The following is a 16,734-nucleotide window of genomic DNA, read 5'->3' on the forward strand; positions in this document are numbered from 1 at the left end:
CCATCTCGCCGGTCCTTGGGCCCCTTTAACCGGGCGGCGGAAGGGGCGGCCGGGGGAGGCGGCGGCGCCCAATGAGCTGCGCGGAGCGTCACTTCCCGGCGGCGGGAGGCGAGTGGCGAGTGTCGGGCCGGCTGGCGGGGGCGGGGCAGCCAAGGAGGCGTTGGCAGCGGGCTCGGACCCACGCGGCGCTGCGGCCCGCCTGGCCTGCAACGCTCCCACCGGCTTGGCGGCACGATGCCCTTTGACTTCAGGAGGTGAGTGAAGCACAGTCCCCAGGCCCTCTCTGCAGTCGGCGACGATTCCCGTTGCGTGCAAACGCGACCCCGGTGCACGCCTCGGCAGGCCTGGGAGACCGCGGCCTTCTCCTGGGTTTGGAGCTCTATCGCCCCCCCCCCCCCCCCCCACCCGTGCAGCTCGGGCAAGCCCACATACTCTCTTTGAGCAGCGCGCGGTGTCTCCAGCTTGCATTTCCCTCCCCTAACCTGGGACCCAGATCTCCCAACTCCCAAATAAAAGCAACTTCATCCTCAGGGTCTCTCCCCAGCCCTCCCTAATGGACCCCACCCAGGGTGACAGTTGGGGCAGGGCGCCTGGTCTTGCACCGTGGGATCTCAGGGCTGCAGCCCCATCCTTCTGGCAGCAGCTGGAGTGGCTTGGTTCTTCAAAGCCCCAGAATACCCTGCCCTCCAGATACGGAAAACTGTCCCCCAAGCCCTGCCTGGGAACAGTGTGCGAAGAGGAGGCGACTGGGGTCCTGGGGCCCTGCAGAAGGGCCAGGCATTCTGCAGGCCCTACAGTGTGTGCCTTTGTAGGGTCCTCTGCCTCCTGGAATGCTATTGTACAGGGCCAGGCCTCTTGGAAGACTGCCTGGGAAGGGCCTCCCCACCAGACATTCCCTCGAGATAAGAAGCACCGAGATGCCCCAGGCTGGTAGGATGCTTTGGCGGGCGGGATTCTGGCTCTTGCTCTTCCACCCAGCTGCTTCGTATGTTGTAGACGTTGGAAGCAAAGGCTTAGAGTGCAGCCCCTCGCTGCTCAGCTGGCTGGCCGCAGCAGGTGTCCGGGTACGCTCAAAATATCGGTTTCACCTCTTGCAAATTGGTACTAAAAATAAGGTCCCCACCTGGAAGGACTGGGATTATGTGGCACCCCTGACCCAGTCAACAGGCTGGAACTCAGAAATAGGACATCCACGAATGAATGAGTGTTCTCCAGAGCTAGAGAACGGTCATTCCTCCATCTGTCACAGTATCCCCCCTCCCTTCTTACTGGTGTGCATGAAGGAAGCCAGAACAGAATGGACTGTCAACCTAGAAAATGCCCAAGCTTGCTGTCACACTATAGTACATGGACAACCTGGGATCTAGGTCTTGAGAGGACATTGACCTCAGAATGCTTGACTAGCTGACGTGGATTTTAGCCCATCTTGGGCACTGGTTCCATCTGGCAAACCAGCTTCCTGCTCCTTTGAGGGCAGCCCTGGGGTTACCTGGGCTCAGACAAACGCTTCCAGACACGTCAGCTTTGGGTTCCAGCACTCAGGAGCAGTCTCAATACCATAGTGTGTCCCTGCAGAAAGAAGGGCACGGGACGGGACACATCCAGGTCCCCCAAACCTCCCTTCTAGAGCTGACTATAAAGGTTCCCAATCCTTCTCTGTCCCCACATAGTTCATTAAGTTCTAGGGATTTTGAGTTTGGTGAAGAAACCCCTGCTCTTGTCTCTTGATTCTTTTCAACTTTCTCTCCTTGCCTGTGTGCTAGAAGGGCAGACCTGGGTTCCAGTTGGAAGTTTGGGGAAAGGTGAGATTGAAAAACAAACTAACAAAAAACCTGGAGCCAGCTAGCTTTTGCTTTTGCCTTGGCTATTTTGCCTATCTCCAGCCAGGTAACATTAAAGCATTGATGTTTAAAGAGTACACAGCCCAACTCTGACCTTCTACTGCCCTGGGGATTTCTGGACATGCCACCATTGTCATGGAGTCCCAACCAAAGTGGATTTAAAGTTCTTGCTTGCTTGGGTTGCCCACGGTATGCGCGCCTCATGCAGGGCAAGCTGTGTGCCCAGCAAATGTGCCCTCTTCACATTTGGACACAATAGTGCTCTAGGACTCGCTCTGAGGGAAGGCTCCCCATTCTACAGACCTCTCCACCACTAGGGCCAGCATCCGTTTGCTGAGTGTCATCCCTATGTTTAGCCCCCTGCCACTTGTCCTACCATTGAGAGATGGGTGACACATGGCACAGCCTTTGTAGCACTCCCAGAGAAGAGAGAAAGAGTGAGTGTGTGTGTGTGTGTGTGTGTGTTTGTAATAGGCTCCAGGAGCATCCACTGTACAAGCAACTTGACATCCATCCCCTTTTAAGACAGGGTTTCTCTGTGTAACAGCCCTAGCTGTCTTGGAGCTAGCACTTGTAGACCAGACTGGCCTTGAACTCACAGAGATCCTCCCATCTCTGCCTCCTTGGTGCTGGGATTAAGTGAATCTTCCTTTTAAAGCACAGGGGGGCTCCTCTGGCAGAAGCGTTTCGCATGTATACAGATAAAGCTGGAACTGGAGTTTGGACTGATAGCACTGAAGACTTAGCTCTGGGACACGAGGGGAATCTTGGAGGCCCACCACCTGGTCAGATCTTTTCGTTGCAGAGAACCCAGAGGGGGCATGGAGTGGTTAGAATACAGCTTTCACTCGCCAGTTCAAAACCAAGGGGAAACCAGTGCCTTAGCTCGGGTGTGTTTTCCTGCCCACGAAATGGGTATGCTCAGCATGCACACATGAGTGTGGGTGTGTAGGGCACAGCACGCACCAGGAAGTTCTGGCCTCTGCCTACCATCATGATCGTGCCCTTGCCTTGCAGCACCCGTTCTCTCCCAGCACTCTGTAATTAGTGAATTAGTATGCATATTCTCCCCGCTTTCAGCAGGATCCGATCTCCTAAGGGCAAGGGTGTATGTCCAGTTTACACATGATGGTGTCTGCAGCGCCTAGAATGGTGCCCGGCTGGAGGTGCCCCTGTGCACCACCCACCTCAATTTGTCTAGAGTGCAGTAGGTAGTAGTGAGGTCGTGGATGCCAGCTGCTGGTGGACCGTTCTGCATCCTTGTTTCCTGTCTTTGGTGCTTAGGGTGGAATCCAGGGCCTCGTGCATGCTAAGCGAGCTCTCCACCACTGAACTCTATCCCAAGGCCCTCTGTCTTCATCCTTGAATGGGCCCTTTTGTGAGTTTTAGGGGTTAAGGGAGGAGGCTGAAAGCAGTGGGGAGGAACTGTGGGCCTTAAATGATTACTGTGTTTGCTTTGCTCCTGTTAAGCCGTTTTACTGATACTGATCATTGAACTTACAGAACTGGCTTTGTGACCTAGGTCCGTGGGTGTTGTCGCTAGTTCCGGCTGGCGAGAGGCACTTGCTGCTTGCCTCTCCAGAGCTCGTCTTTCAGGGAAGGGATGCCATGGGCAGCTCTCGCACAGTGGCCAGGTTGAAATTCCATGATCTTAGGGTGCTGCTCCCATCCCATGGTTATCTATGCGCTCACTTCAGGAGGGGTGGACGTGTGTGCTGCCTCACTTGGGGGGCTGCTTGTGGGACAAGAGAGATGTCTTGCAGTGCAGAGCCCAGATATCGGATTCTGATTTTGTGGGGTCCGGTTCCAAACAAAAGTTCAGCTCTATTGAGAAAGGACAGGGAGTTTTAGGATCTGAACTTGTGACCCCGTGTGACAGCGCAAGTCATTTGCCTATGGTGACTTGGTTTGGCCTCCGTCACAGCTTTCTCTGGCTTTCCAAAGGTCTCCCTTAGGGCAGTCTTGAGTGGACCTTGCAAAGGTTTTCTTTGCTTCCCCCCTCCCACCCTCTTTCTTGTTTGCAGTGCTGGGAATGGACCCTAGGGCCTTGCATGTGCTAGGCAAGTGTTCTACTACTGAATCACACCCCCAGCATGGCCCTCTTGAAGTTGGCTTGAGACTTTCAGCCTCCAAATAAGTGGCATTGATCTCAGAATCAAGCCTGGTTTCCTCGGTACCCAACATGGCTTCCCCAGCGGGCCCTGCAGAAAACCGAAGTCCCTTACTCCCTAACAGGCTAAGCCCAGCCACCCCTGATGCTCTGAGGACAGAGTAAACTACCAACCTAGGAAGCATTAAGAATGCCTCCATGTCTTCCCCCACATCCCAGAAAGAACTAGAGACTAACAGGAACACATACTTCCCAGCACGTTTATAATGGAAATTCAGACTAGAGGTAGAAGGACCTGCAAAAGGCCAGGCGTTCGAGTTTGTTGAGTGTGTGCTAGTGCCGAGCACTGTCGACCCCACTGTTGGAGTCCCATGGGCTTGACTCAGTGAACAACCTGCCCAACACACATAGGCAAGGCAGGCCCTGAAGACGTTCCCAGTCATCCCATCACAGTGAGCCCGCCGAGAACCGAGGTCCAGAATGCGGTGATTGCAGAAGCTGACCCCACACTACTGTGTGTGTCTGGAGCTCCTGTGTCCTGTGGGCTGGAAGTGTGTTCTTTTCTGGTCCCTGAATTCAGAGAGAAGCAAATCCTCCTCTAATTGGGTGCATCTCCTTCCTCCTCTCTAACCCCGACCCAGCAGTGCCCATCTTGAGACACTCATATCGTCCCCTTTTCCTCTCACACTCTTTCCAACACCCAATTCCAGAATTGTCTAAAATCAATTTTTGCTAAAGTCCCCACACTGTTGACATCTGGAAGTGTTGGGTCAGTAGCTATGTTCACATGCTCGCCTGGAAAAGTCTCTCCACCCAGGCCATTGGTGAGGAAGGCGTTCTGGCTAAGGCTTGCCCTGTACCTCTGAATCAGTGAGCCAGGACCCTGGTTAACCATGGGCATTGCTTGAAATCAGAACAGAGCCAGCTGTGGGTCTGTGCGAACATGAGCTAAGAAGGATTGCTCAAAGTTGGAAGAGCCGCGGTAAGTGGACTAGAGCCCTCAGGGGAGCAGGGATTGGTGGAGCCCTGGCAGGCAACACTGGGGAGGAGAGTTCTGGTCCTACTACATAAACTAAATAGTCTGTTTTTCTGTTTCTACAGTGGCCAATAAAGAGAGTCAGTCTCAGAGTATGTCTCCCCTCCCCCGCTCCCACTGCCCCGCTGGACATGAAACACAGGGCTAGCTGATGTTCTTCCACTGAGCCATTCTGCCTCCCCTTTTATTTTGACCTGTTAAGTTGTCCATACTGACCTGGAATTTGAGATCCTCCTGCCTCAGCTCCTCAAGTAGTTGTTTGCAGATGTGTGTCACCTGTCCTTTCTGTTATGATCTTTGCTCTCCAAAGACCAACAGCTTCACGGGAAGCTTGGGGTGAGGTACACAGGCTCTCCGTGCGCAACCTGACTTTGAGCCTGTGCTTTGACAAGTCCTTTGGTGATTAGCGCTATGTTGAGGTCTACAGACAGCCCTCCCCCGCCCCCACGCCACTGACCGGACCCCACAGTTCTTCCAGCCTGTGTTGTCCCTCTAACACTTGGCCACCATTTGAAAGCCTCCGTGAAATCCTGTGTGGAAGGAAGCAGGGTCATGGTTCAGCCTAGTTTGTGCCAGACACGTAGTCTAAGGAGCCCGTTGTTGAGTGCCTGGCACCGCTTCTCAGAATACAGTTTGGGCAGCACAACCCTAATTGATCCTTTAAGGAAGGGGTAATTAGCCTAATCATCTGTTGTCGACTTGAGCTTGTAGGTCTATTAACCTAATTGCATTGGTTATATATGTAGGGAAAAGTACAGGAGAGGCAGCCCTCTGGCACGCCTGTGTATCTGTTCTAAAAAATTCATGGCCCCTGGGGAAAGCAGGAGAGAGCAGGGTCATGGAAGAGGATCTACAAAAAGCACCTCACCCACAGAACCTCAGTATCACAGCCATGGAGATGGGCCACCAGAAATTCTGGGTCTCAAAAATGGTGTCTCAGGGAGCCCTTAGCACCAGGTGCCTTCTGGTGGCACAACCTCCCTGTCCAGGAACACCAGCCACCCTCCAGGAACCTGCCTGAAGCACGGCTGGACAGGAAGCAAGGACTGCCTGCAATGGACCCAGTGTGCTATGCTATTCATCCAAATAGTGGGAACCCTGTCCAAGATGAGAGACCTGGCAGTGGCTAAACTTAATAATTAAGTGAACTCAGCAGGCCTGATGTGTATGTGTGCATAATAATGTGTTTATATTTGGAATGCCACATAACCCGATTTCAACAATGCACAAAGGACCTTAATATCCAGCTCTCAGAGAACAGACAAGTGGTCAGAGGGGACCAGAGGAGTCCAGCATCAGCCCTGAGAAGTGAAAATTGAAACCAGCTGCAGCTGGCTACCACACCTGGCAGCTGTGTCTGCTGCCTAATGCTGGCATCCCATCAGCTCCTGCAGCCTCCCATCTTGCTCCCATTTGAGGCTGGGTCTTGACTGTTTTGGGGGCAGGGAGAGGATGTAATGCTGATGTTTCTTTGGCCCTGATCCAGGCACATCACTGACAGCCGTGCCGGTCCGGTGAGATAGATGCAGCCGGTAGTACTTTATTGCCTGTGTTTTATTTATTTTTACTCACCACACAATAAAATTGACTTTTTTGTGTGTGTCCTTATAATGAAATTTGAGGCCTGCTTATGAAGTCATGACCACCAGCTGGATACAGAGCAGGCTCCAGCACCCTCGCAGACTCCCAGGCTGTCACTTTATTGTCATTGGTATTCATTTGAGTTTCGAAGCGCAGGAAAGAATACTCCTAAGAAACTCGACTTCACAGTACAGCATCATTAGCTGTGGGCTCCGTGTCTGCAGCAGGCCGGTATTCATCTTGAGTAACTGAAACTGACCATTGAACATCTCTTTCTCCATCCCTTCCCTAGTCCCCGGCAGCTACCACTCTCTGCTTTCTCTGAGCTTGCCTATTTTTGAGAGTTCTTAGAGAGGAGCCCTTCTGTATTTGTCCCGTGGCTGACTTTTGTCACTTAACGTTGTCCTCTACGTTCATCTGCAACATCACACATGACAGGCGTCCTCCTTTCAAAGGCTGTGTAGTATTGTGCCATGTACTCAGACACCTTTCTATCCGCTCATCTTTGGATGGATGTTGAGGTTGTTCCCACAGCTTGGCTGTTGCGCTTAATCCTCAGCGAACAGGGCTGCGCACACATCTCTGAGATTCTGAATTCAATTTGTGGAGAGCGATAAAGGCCAAGTAATGGGGTTTCTGGGTAGGTGGTTCCGATAGCAGTAATACCATTTTATAGTCTCAGCAACTTCCTGAATCCCAGTCCCCATGCCCTCACCAGCACTTAGTGTCTTTTGTTTTTGGATAATGTCATGCAAAGAGATGTGCGGGTGAGACTTCTGGTGGCTGTGTCCCTGGTGACTGGTCGTGTGGGGTGCCTTTTCACACCCATCAGCCACTTGTTTGCCTTGTGATGTCTGTCTACCTGGACCTTTGACTTGGGGTGGCATATGCTTTAGCTGTTGAGTGGAAGGAATTTCTGTATGTTTTGGCTATTATTTCCTCCCTGCCTTCGCCCCCGTCAGATCTTTGGTTTGAGAATATTTTCTCCCATCTAGGCATCTAGGTTCCTTTTTCTCTCCAGGAACTACTTCCTCTGCTGATTCCATTTTAGAATAGGAATTCGGGACCCAGAGCCGGGAAGTAACTGGCCAGGCACACAGCCACTGAGTTGCGCGTGCAAGACTGGAATTCTAGAGGCTGGCACCTCACTACAAGGACATCCTTCATCTCAGACACCTTGAGCTTATTGATTTTCATAAATCCTGGCAAGGACTTGTCTCCCCGCACCTTCCCACCAGAAACCACTAGTTAGCAGGAGTTAGTCAGAATGTCCCCTGAGAGCTTTTGGAGTCTTGGTGTTGCTTGGCCCGCTCTGATGCTTTGCTGGGTCCCAGAGTCCATTCATGGTAGACAGTGTATCCAAATCTTCCAGGAGTGTGACACATAGTTTGGACCAGGATGCTCTTCTCCATTGCAAATGCCCTAGAGGCTAACTGAGCACCAGCTGCCCTGAGCTGCCCCAGGACAAGCCCTCCCCATGTGGCGAACCTCTCATGGTCGCTGTCTCTTCTCACTGTTGGGGACCCTGAACAAGGTACATGTTTTAGTTTGCCTTATTTGTAGATTGGGGTTTTCCTTCATTGCAGGGATTTCGAGGGGCACCGGCCCAGCAGCTATTTATTTAACCCCTGTATTGTTATTGGAACTGGTGAACCACAATGGTGGGGCACATGGTGTGTGACCACGGGGAGGACGGGTCCTGGCTCTGCAGGGCCGGTGGTGCCCACTTGAGAACTCCTGGGACAGGTGAATCTAGGCTGCCCTTTTCAGTAGCCATCAGTAAAGTCCTGAGAGGAAGCACCCGTTACACTGAGATATCCAGAGAGCTGATTGTGGCTAGCTGGAGGGAGTGGTGTCCGGCAAGAAAAGTGGCCTCGGTGTGTCTCTGTGGCCTCCAGATCCCCTTGTCTTTTAAGAGATGACGAAAAGCTTAAAATTGTACACAAATGATTGGCAATGGACTCCGGTTTTGTTTCTGTTAGCCATCATGATGAGCCAAACAAAACAATGCACAGTCCTGTGTCACACACCCTGGCTGGCCAGTGTGACCAGCGTGTGCTCACTGGATGGACAGGACTTGGAGCAGAGCCCCTGGGACCCTTGGCCTGTGGCCAGAGGGACAAGTCAGAGTTCTGTTCCCCTGGGCTGGCCAGGCTAAGGACTTGTGCTAGCACTTGAACTTTTCCCTGAGCCACATTGGAGGGCATGGCCAGAGTTGGCCAGCTCTCTCCTGAGGATTGTACCCTTCCTCCACTGCAAATACCAGCGGCCCCCGGGCATCACCCTCAGCCCTCCCTGGGGCTGTGTTGCTCTGGCACCAAGTGTACCTTAGTAGGCAGCTTGCATCTAGGGCTAAGCCAAAGGCTTGCCGTGGATCTCCTTGGTTCACAGCTGGGGAGGAGCTGTATCCCTGCTGGCTTGAGAAAGGACAGCACTTGATGATGATGCCACAGTGGCAGGTGACACAGCTGAGATTTTCATGCATATCTATGACGTAAGGGCTGGCTTTCTCAACAGCATCATATTCTGGAGGGTGCGAGATTATCACTTTATTTTCTTAAGGGCAGCCCACAGAAACCCCGATGTTGGTTGTTATCTACTTAGTTGTGTTTATGGTTTGTTGCCATGGAAGCTCAGTGGGGGGGCAGTGGGGGGGCAGTGGTAGGCCAGTGGCGAAGCCTGAGTTTCCTGTCACTGTGGGCATCTTTGGGCAGGAAGTTACCATTGAGCCTGTGCTGAGGAGCAGTAGAGAGGGTGCAGGACTTCCTGTGTGGACCTGCAGAGTGCCTTCCAGAGGCTGGAACACTCAGGTGTGGGGGTTTGTTCACTGGTCACTCGGGCCTGCTGTGTGCCAGGTGTTCTGGGAGCTGGGGTGCAGACAAGCCCCTGTCCCTGACCCCTTGGTTTTGGTTTTAGTTTTGACATTCTTACTTCTCATTTTAAAAAGCTAAGTGAACTTTCAATGTTAAAGTAACTTTAGGTTTTCGAGAAGTTGTAGATAAGGCAGAGCTGCCCATTGTCCCGCTGTGCACTCTGCCCGTTGCCACATAGCGTCATCCCAGCTCAGGAACTGACGCTGGCATGTGCTTGCTAGAGCCAAACTGGTTCCCTCAGCGTTCAACCCCCCCCCCCCCCCCGGGCAGGCGCCCATGTGTTCTTATGCTGTAACTCTAGTCTCTGCTGGCTGGGGCCTTTGCACAGGTCTTGTATGGCTGTCATGACCGTGGCTGTCTTAAGGGCTCTCCAGGGCCCTGCAGGATGTCTCCCTCAGGGGCCTATCTGACCTTTCTCACCCAGAGACTGGAACATGGGGCTGGGGAAGCAACAGGAGTGGGCAGGCCCTTTTGGTCACCCTTTCAGGACACTGTGACATGGTGATGATTCTGACCTTTCACCTCTTCCCTGGCCCCCTCCCTTGCTGGTAGCTGACACTCTGTTGGGAAGTGGAGCACCAGTAACAGCTAGAATTTCTTGTTCACATCATCACATAGCAGAGGCCCCAGCCAGTGGGCGACTGCTTGGCTTTCTAGCTGTGCTGACGTGATGTCTCAGGTGAGGGGGGCTTGTGAGGTGCAGGCTCGGTCAGGGCTACACTTCCTTTTATCACTAACCTGCAGAGTGGGAGGTGTTATCAGGGCTTTGGGGGGCAATAGAGGGGTCTAGGAACCAAGCCGGGAGAAACCTGGGAACCTAGGAGTGGTGACTCTGGACCTGTGATCTTAGCATCTGGAAGGCTGAGTCAGGAGGATTGCCCCAAGTATGAGATCAGCATGGTCTATAGAGTAAGACCCTGCCTCAAAATAAAATAATCTGAAGTTAGATCTCTCACTTAGCACTGGCAAGTGTTTTTAAGGGGCATGAGACTTGTCCCAGAGTTTTTTTTTTTTTTAATGTTTTCTTGTATATATTTAAGGCATATGGCATGATGTTATGAGATTTTTACATCCATATACCTACAGTAAAACAGTTGCATAATGGGACACATTAGCATGTTCATCATCTCCCATACAGATTGTATTAGTCTATTCTCTTTAGTCATAGTAAAATACCTGAATCTGGGTCACTTTGAAGGAAGAGGAGGTTTAGTTTGCTTGCTTTTGGAGACTGAAATACAGATGTCATTGGGCTGACTCTGTGAGGGTTCTCTGTATTACCTATTGGCTCACAGTGTCATGGATGTGTGCAATTGGTATGTGTAGAAAGGAGCACCGGGGCTGAGTCCCGCCACCCGGCCGCCGGCTAGCTTTACACCCGAAATAATTACACGGAAACTGTATTCTTTTAAACACTGTCTGGCCCATTATCTGTAGCCTCTTATTGGTTAATTTTCACATCTTTCTTTAACCCATATTTAGTAATCCGTGTAGCACCACAAGGTGGATCGCTTACCAGGAGAGGTCTTAACCTGCGTCCATCTCAGAGAGGAGAATCATTGCGACTTACTATGGCGACTGCCTGAAGCGTCTCCCCATTCTTTCCCAGAATTCTGTTCTGTCTACTCCACCTACCTAATTTTCTGTCTCTTAAAGGGCCAAGGCAGTTTTCTTTATTAATTAACCAATGAAAGTAACATAGACAGATAACTCTCTTCCATCAGGGATGTGTGCTATTGGGATGTGTGCAATTGGGAAGAGGTCACATGGTAAGATGGAAGACTAGGGTGATGGGAATGGCTCTTTTATAACCACCTCTGTTGTGGGGACTGAGTGGGCTCTCACAATATTCACATTCAGCTCTTCTGATGGCTGCATGTCTGTAGCCCTATCTGTACCTCTGTCTGTAGCCCTGTCCATACCCCGTGTTGTGGAATATTATTTTAACTAGGCAAAAATGACTTACATTTGTTTATGCTCCAGAATATTACTTTAGCTATATAAAAGTATGTTACTTTTGTTTATGCTGCATTTGTTTAATTATGAAAAGATATGTTGCATTTGTTTCATATTTGCTTAAGGCACCTGATTGGTCTAGTAAAAAGCTAAGTGGCCAATAGCCAGGCAGGAAAGGGAAAGGATAGGTGGGGCTGCCAGGCAGAGAGAGTAAATAGGAGAAATCTAGGCTTGAGAGAGAAATAATAGCAAGAGGAAGAGGAGAGACTGAGGGACATGCCTGGAGCCAGAAGCCAGGCATCCTTCAGCCAGCCAGACATAGAGATAGTAAGAAAGTAAGAAAAGGTTAGAAACTTCTGAGGCAAAAGCTAGATAAAGAGAAACAGGATATTTTAAGTTAAAAGAGCTAGCCAGGAATGTGCTTAAGCTAGGCCGAGCATTCAAAACCATTAAGAAGTCTCTGTGTCATAATTTGGGAGCTGGTTGGTGGCCCAAAAGAAAGAACCTAGTACATTTTGGCACCCCATGTTGGGCTCCAGATGAAAGTTTAAATATAAATACCACCCTGGATGCACCCACTCTCATCTGATCTCAGAAGCTAAGCAGGGTCAGGCCTGGTTAGTACTTGGATGGGAGACCTCCTGGGAATACTGGGTGCTATAGGCTTTGCCAAATAAAGTGTTTATTTAATTAATTATTCTTTATCAATAAAAACTCGGGAGTCAGATATCGGGGTCAGAATCTGAGTGATCAGGCAAACAGCAAAGAAGCAACCAGTGACCTCCTCTCTCTCTTGTTTTTTGATCCAGAAGGGGCCCAGACCATCTCTAAGCCCTCCCTACTACTTCCGGTGTATCTATCCTCAGTCCTCCAAAACCTCTACTGTTAATTTTGGTCAGCTAGTAGATACCTTTGCCCTCTGTTTCAAACAAATTTTACTGACAATCTCGGGGGTGTTAGAATGTGATCAAAATATACAACATCCTCATCTGCACCCCTGTCTGTATCCCTACCTGTACTTTCTCAGCTCTTAAAGGGGCCACCACCTTGTAGCATCACGGTATGAGGACCCAGCTTCCTTCACCTCTTTGGAAGCAAGTTGCCTCCATTCTAATTCATAGCCACAACAAAGAATAGCTATGACCTTGTGTAGCAAAACCCTGCATACAATGTGCTATTGTTATAGACGTGGGGTATTTATCTGGCCTTTCCCAAGTGTGCGTATGGCATTCTCTGCTTTGATTGGCTGACTTTCACTTTCCTACCTCCCGCCCAACCCTGACTCTGGTAACCACTCTTCTCTCTGTATACCAGGTTCTCCTCCCCTCCCCAGTCCACATAGCAGAATGTCCTCCAGGTCCATTCAGGCATGAGGTGGGAATCTCCTCTTCTTAAGGCTGAATAATATTCCATTAGGCCCAAGAGCCACATTTTCTACATCTCTCCATCAGGTGGCAGCTGCCCCAAGTTCTGGCTGTAATGACTAGGCTGCATTGGGGGTGCAGGTAGCCCTTAGGGCTCTTGTTTCTTTGGGGTTTACATCTAGAGGAGAGATTTCTGGGTCTATGGTTGTTCTGTGTTTGATCCCTATTTTTGACGATGGCTCCACCAGTCTATATCCCCCCCCCCCCACCAGCTGTGTGCAAGCATTGTCTTTCTTCCACGCTCTCCCCTACACTTGTTACCTTTTGGATTCAACAGCAGCCTGAGATGGTACCAGAGTATTTTGATTTGCATCTCCTTGACAGTTAATTGATGCCAAGCACCTTTTTGTTATATGCTTGCCCGCCTTGCTCATTTAATTATGGTGGCTCACTTACAGTTCAGAGGTTTAGTCCATTATCATCATGCGGGTTGTGATGGCGTGCAGGCAGACACGGTGCTGGAGAGGTAGTTCAAAGTTCTACAGCTTTCACAACCATCTGTACTGAGATCTGGCGCCCTCCTCCGGCGTGGGGGCATACATTGAGGCAGAATGTTGTATACATAATAAATAAATAAATCTTTTTAAAAAAAAGTTCTACAGCTTGCAGAGGCAATGGGAAATGGTGTGAGACACTGGCTATGTTTTGAGCATATGTGAGACCTTAAAGCCCGCCCCCACAGTAACACTTCTTCCAACAGGCCACACCTACTCCAACAAGGCCACACCTACTGCAACAAGGCCACACCTACTCCAACAAGGCCACACCTACTCCAACAAGGCCACACCTACTCCAACAAGGCCACACCTACTCCAACAAGGCCGTGCTTCCTAATAGTGCCACTCCCCTTGGGGGCCGTTTTCTTTCAAACCACCACAATGCTCTTAGTTTGCTCTAGTCTTATTTATGTATTTATGTCTTCTTTATTATTGTCTTATTTACTTGTAGCCCGATCTTCTGGTTTGCTATTCAGTAAATCATATTTCAAGCCAGTGATTTCTTCCAGGAGTTTTATGGCTTCTGGGTTTACATTTAGGTCTTATGATTTGTTTTTCTTTAATCCACATTGAGGTGATTTTACATCTGGAATAAGATGAACTTAATGATTTTATTCTTTTACATATAAAAGTGTAGGTTTCCTGGAACCATTTGTTAAAGAGACTCTTTATCCGTTGTGTCCTCTTGATGCCCTTATCAAAATGAGATGACCACATGTGATTGGACTTCTACCCCACAGGTCCGTGTGTTGGTTTTATGTTAGTATCATACGGATCTTATTACTATGGCTTTGTGGTATCATTTTACTTACTTACTTACTTACTTACTTACTTACTTATTTATTGGTTTTTTGAGACAGGGTTTCTCTGTGTATCCCTGGCTGTCCTGGAACTTGCTCTGTAGACCAAGCTGGTCTCAAACTCACAGAGATGTGCCTGGCTCTGACTCCCAAGTGCTGAGATTAAAGGCATGCACTACCACCACCCAGCTTGATATCATTTTATATCACGAAGTATGATGTCTCCAACATTGTTCTAGCTGTTTGGAGTGCTTTGTGGCTCTTTACAAATCTTAGACTTTCTTCTGATTCTTGTGTGGCCTCGGGGTTTTTGTTTTTGTTTGTTTTGTTTTTGTTTCTTGTTTTGTTTTTAATGCTATCATGCCATCTATGGTTAGTGGTGGCTTTACTTTCAGATGTGAACGCCTTTTATTTCTATTTCTTGCCTGATGCTTCTGCTGGTTCTAAGTGAAGGCAGTGGAGCAGCACCCGGCCTTCTGCCTGGTCTTACAGGAAAGCTGTCCTTCCACATGGATTATATCAGCCGTGGAGTTTTCATAGATGACTTTCATGTTGAAGACCTTTCCCTTTCCACACCTGAATTCTCAGAGTGCCTTCAAGGGTGGATGCTGTCCTGAGCTTATTCTGGATCAGGATTGTGTGGTTCACCTCTCTGTTGGTGTGATGCCTCCCATCAGCTGCCAGAGCCAGACCAGCCTCCCGGGCCAGGTGTGAAGCCCCTTCCTCCTGTCCATCAGTTCTCACTTGCAGTTTCTGCTGGCTGAGACTTTCTTTTTTTTTTCTTTTCTCTCTTTTTTTTTTTTTTTTTTTTTTTGCCAAAAGTAGCTTCTTTATTAACCAATAAAAGCAACACATAGCCGGGCGGTGGTGGCGCACGCCTTTAATCCCAGCACTCGGGAGGCAGAGGCAGGCGGATCTCTGTGAGTTCGAGACCAGCCTGGTCTACAAGAGCTAGTTCCAGGACAGGCTCCAAAGCCACAGAGAAACCCTGTCTCGAAAAGCAAAAAAAAAAAAAAAAAAAAAAAAGCAACATATACAGAAGGACTTCCCCACTATTTCCCCTTTTCTGTTTAAATTATTTTTTTTTCCTCATTGGGAACCCTGATGGCTCTTTGTCTTGGAGAGGGGTGGAGAGGGGGTATGGGTAGAAGGGAGGGGAGGGAAGGGGAAGGAGGAGGGAAGGAGATGGAAATCTTTAATAAAAAAAATGGCTGAGACTTTCTTAAGGATGTTTGTCATCGGCATTCGTCCTGCTTTCCTGTGGTCCCATTGGCTTAGGTATTAGGGTGACATCAGCCTCATGAAAGGTGTTAGGAAGGGCTCCTCCCAGCCCTCCTTTCTGGAAGAGTTCAAGTATTAGCACTGATTGTTTTTGCAGAGGCCGTAGACTTCAGCTGTGAAGTTGTCTGTCTCTTGTGGGCTTTTTCTCCATTGGGGGAAGGTTAATTTGTTTGTTTATTTATTCTTATTGATTTCCATATCTTTTTTGCCCTGGATTCTTGCAGGTCCTTACTGTAGACACGGTAGTGGGATTGTCTGAGTTTATTCCTGAGGATTAGGAGGTAATGCTAAGCTCCAAGTAGGACATCATCTCCCCACCTCAAGTACCTCCTCCTCCAGGAAGCCCACTCCCCCATTCTTCTGGGGGGGGCAGTGTTCCTTCCTTAACACTCTACAGCCTTGACAACTGTGGCCCTCCCATCTCCTCAGCTCTGTGACATGTGCCACATCCACCTTGTCACTTCCACACTAGTGAGGTTCCAAAGCTGTGGCAGAATCAGGCTTGCACTGTCCTTAGCGGGACCTGGCCTAGAGCCTTACACATAATAAGGTGGTGGCCCCTGGGTGCTGAGCAGGGCATGGGGCATTATAGGGCTCGCTGTCTACTTCAGATCACGGTGCCACTGCACCTCTCTCTGCTCTCTGACACCATTGAAAGATAGCCCTAATGATACCTCATGCCCGCTCCTGGACTGCCGTGAGGGTCAAGTGAGCACTCTGTAATGCCCTCAGCACGGGGCCTGGCTCCCTCGGGTGCTCATATTCTGTCCATTGCAGAGGAAGCTCCCACACACCAAGCTGCTGGAGATAGGGGGAAGGGCGAGACCTCAGGGATGCCGCCTTTGTATTCGTCCACCAGCTTCTTTGAGAAAGGACCTAAGAAACTTGGTGTCCTCATAACATACAAGCTTATTTTCCCCTCGTGTGAAGTCCCAGTGGAGTAGATGCTCCGCTTCTGTGGACACTCAGAGACCAGGTTCCCTTCATCCAGGGTTTGTAGGAAGCAGCTTTTGGAGCAGGCTGGGATGTGCCGCTGTCCAGCCTGCTCTCATGCTTGTGTAGAGCAGGTAGGGAGGTGTGGTCTGGCCATGCACCTAGAAAAGACGCTGTCATCTCTGCCCCTGTGGCTCCAGCTAGCGTTGTCTGCCTCTCCCTTCTCCTGCCATCTTGGTCATTTGGGGCATATTCCTGAACAAATGTGTTACTAGCAATATTTCTTTAAGTCTGTCAGTGTTTGAAATAGTTCAAACACTTTCACCGAGTGGCGGTGGCCCACACCTTTAAGCCTCGCACTCAGGTGGCAGAGGAGGGGATCTCTGAGTTCAAGGCCAGCCT

At 49.9% G+C, this 16,734-nt stretch overlaps 1 protein-coding gene and 1 pseudogene across 1 annotated transcript in view; both read left to right on the top strand.

Moving 5' to 3' along the window:
• Positions 1-108: 108 nt before the first annotated feature.
• Ergic1 (endoplasmic reticulum-golgi intermediate compartment 1) overlaps positions 109-16,734 on the top strand; it is a 104,276-nt gene continuing 87,650 nt past the window's right edge. Inside the window, exon 1 of the mRNA XM_038324961.2 lies at positions 109-254. Within this exon, the coding sequence (XP_038180889.1) occupies positions 235-254 (20 nt within the window). The 5' untranslated portion in view covers positions 109-234. The remainder of the gene's footprint in view (positions 255-16,734) is intronic.
• LOC119813885 lies at positions 11,945-12,063 on the top strand (annotated as a pseudogene).

Source organism: Arvicola amphibius, chromosome 4, assembly GCF_903992535.2.
Source record: "Arvicola amphibius chromosome 4, mArvAmp1.2, whole genome shotgun sequence".
In the NCBI taxonomy this organism is placed as follows: Eukaryota; Metazoa; Chordata; class Mammalia; order Rodentia; family Cricetidae; genus Arvicola; species Arvicola amphibius.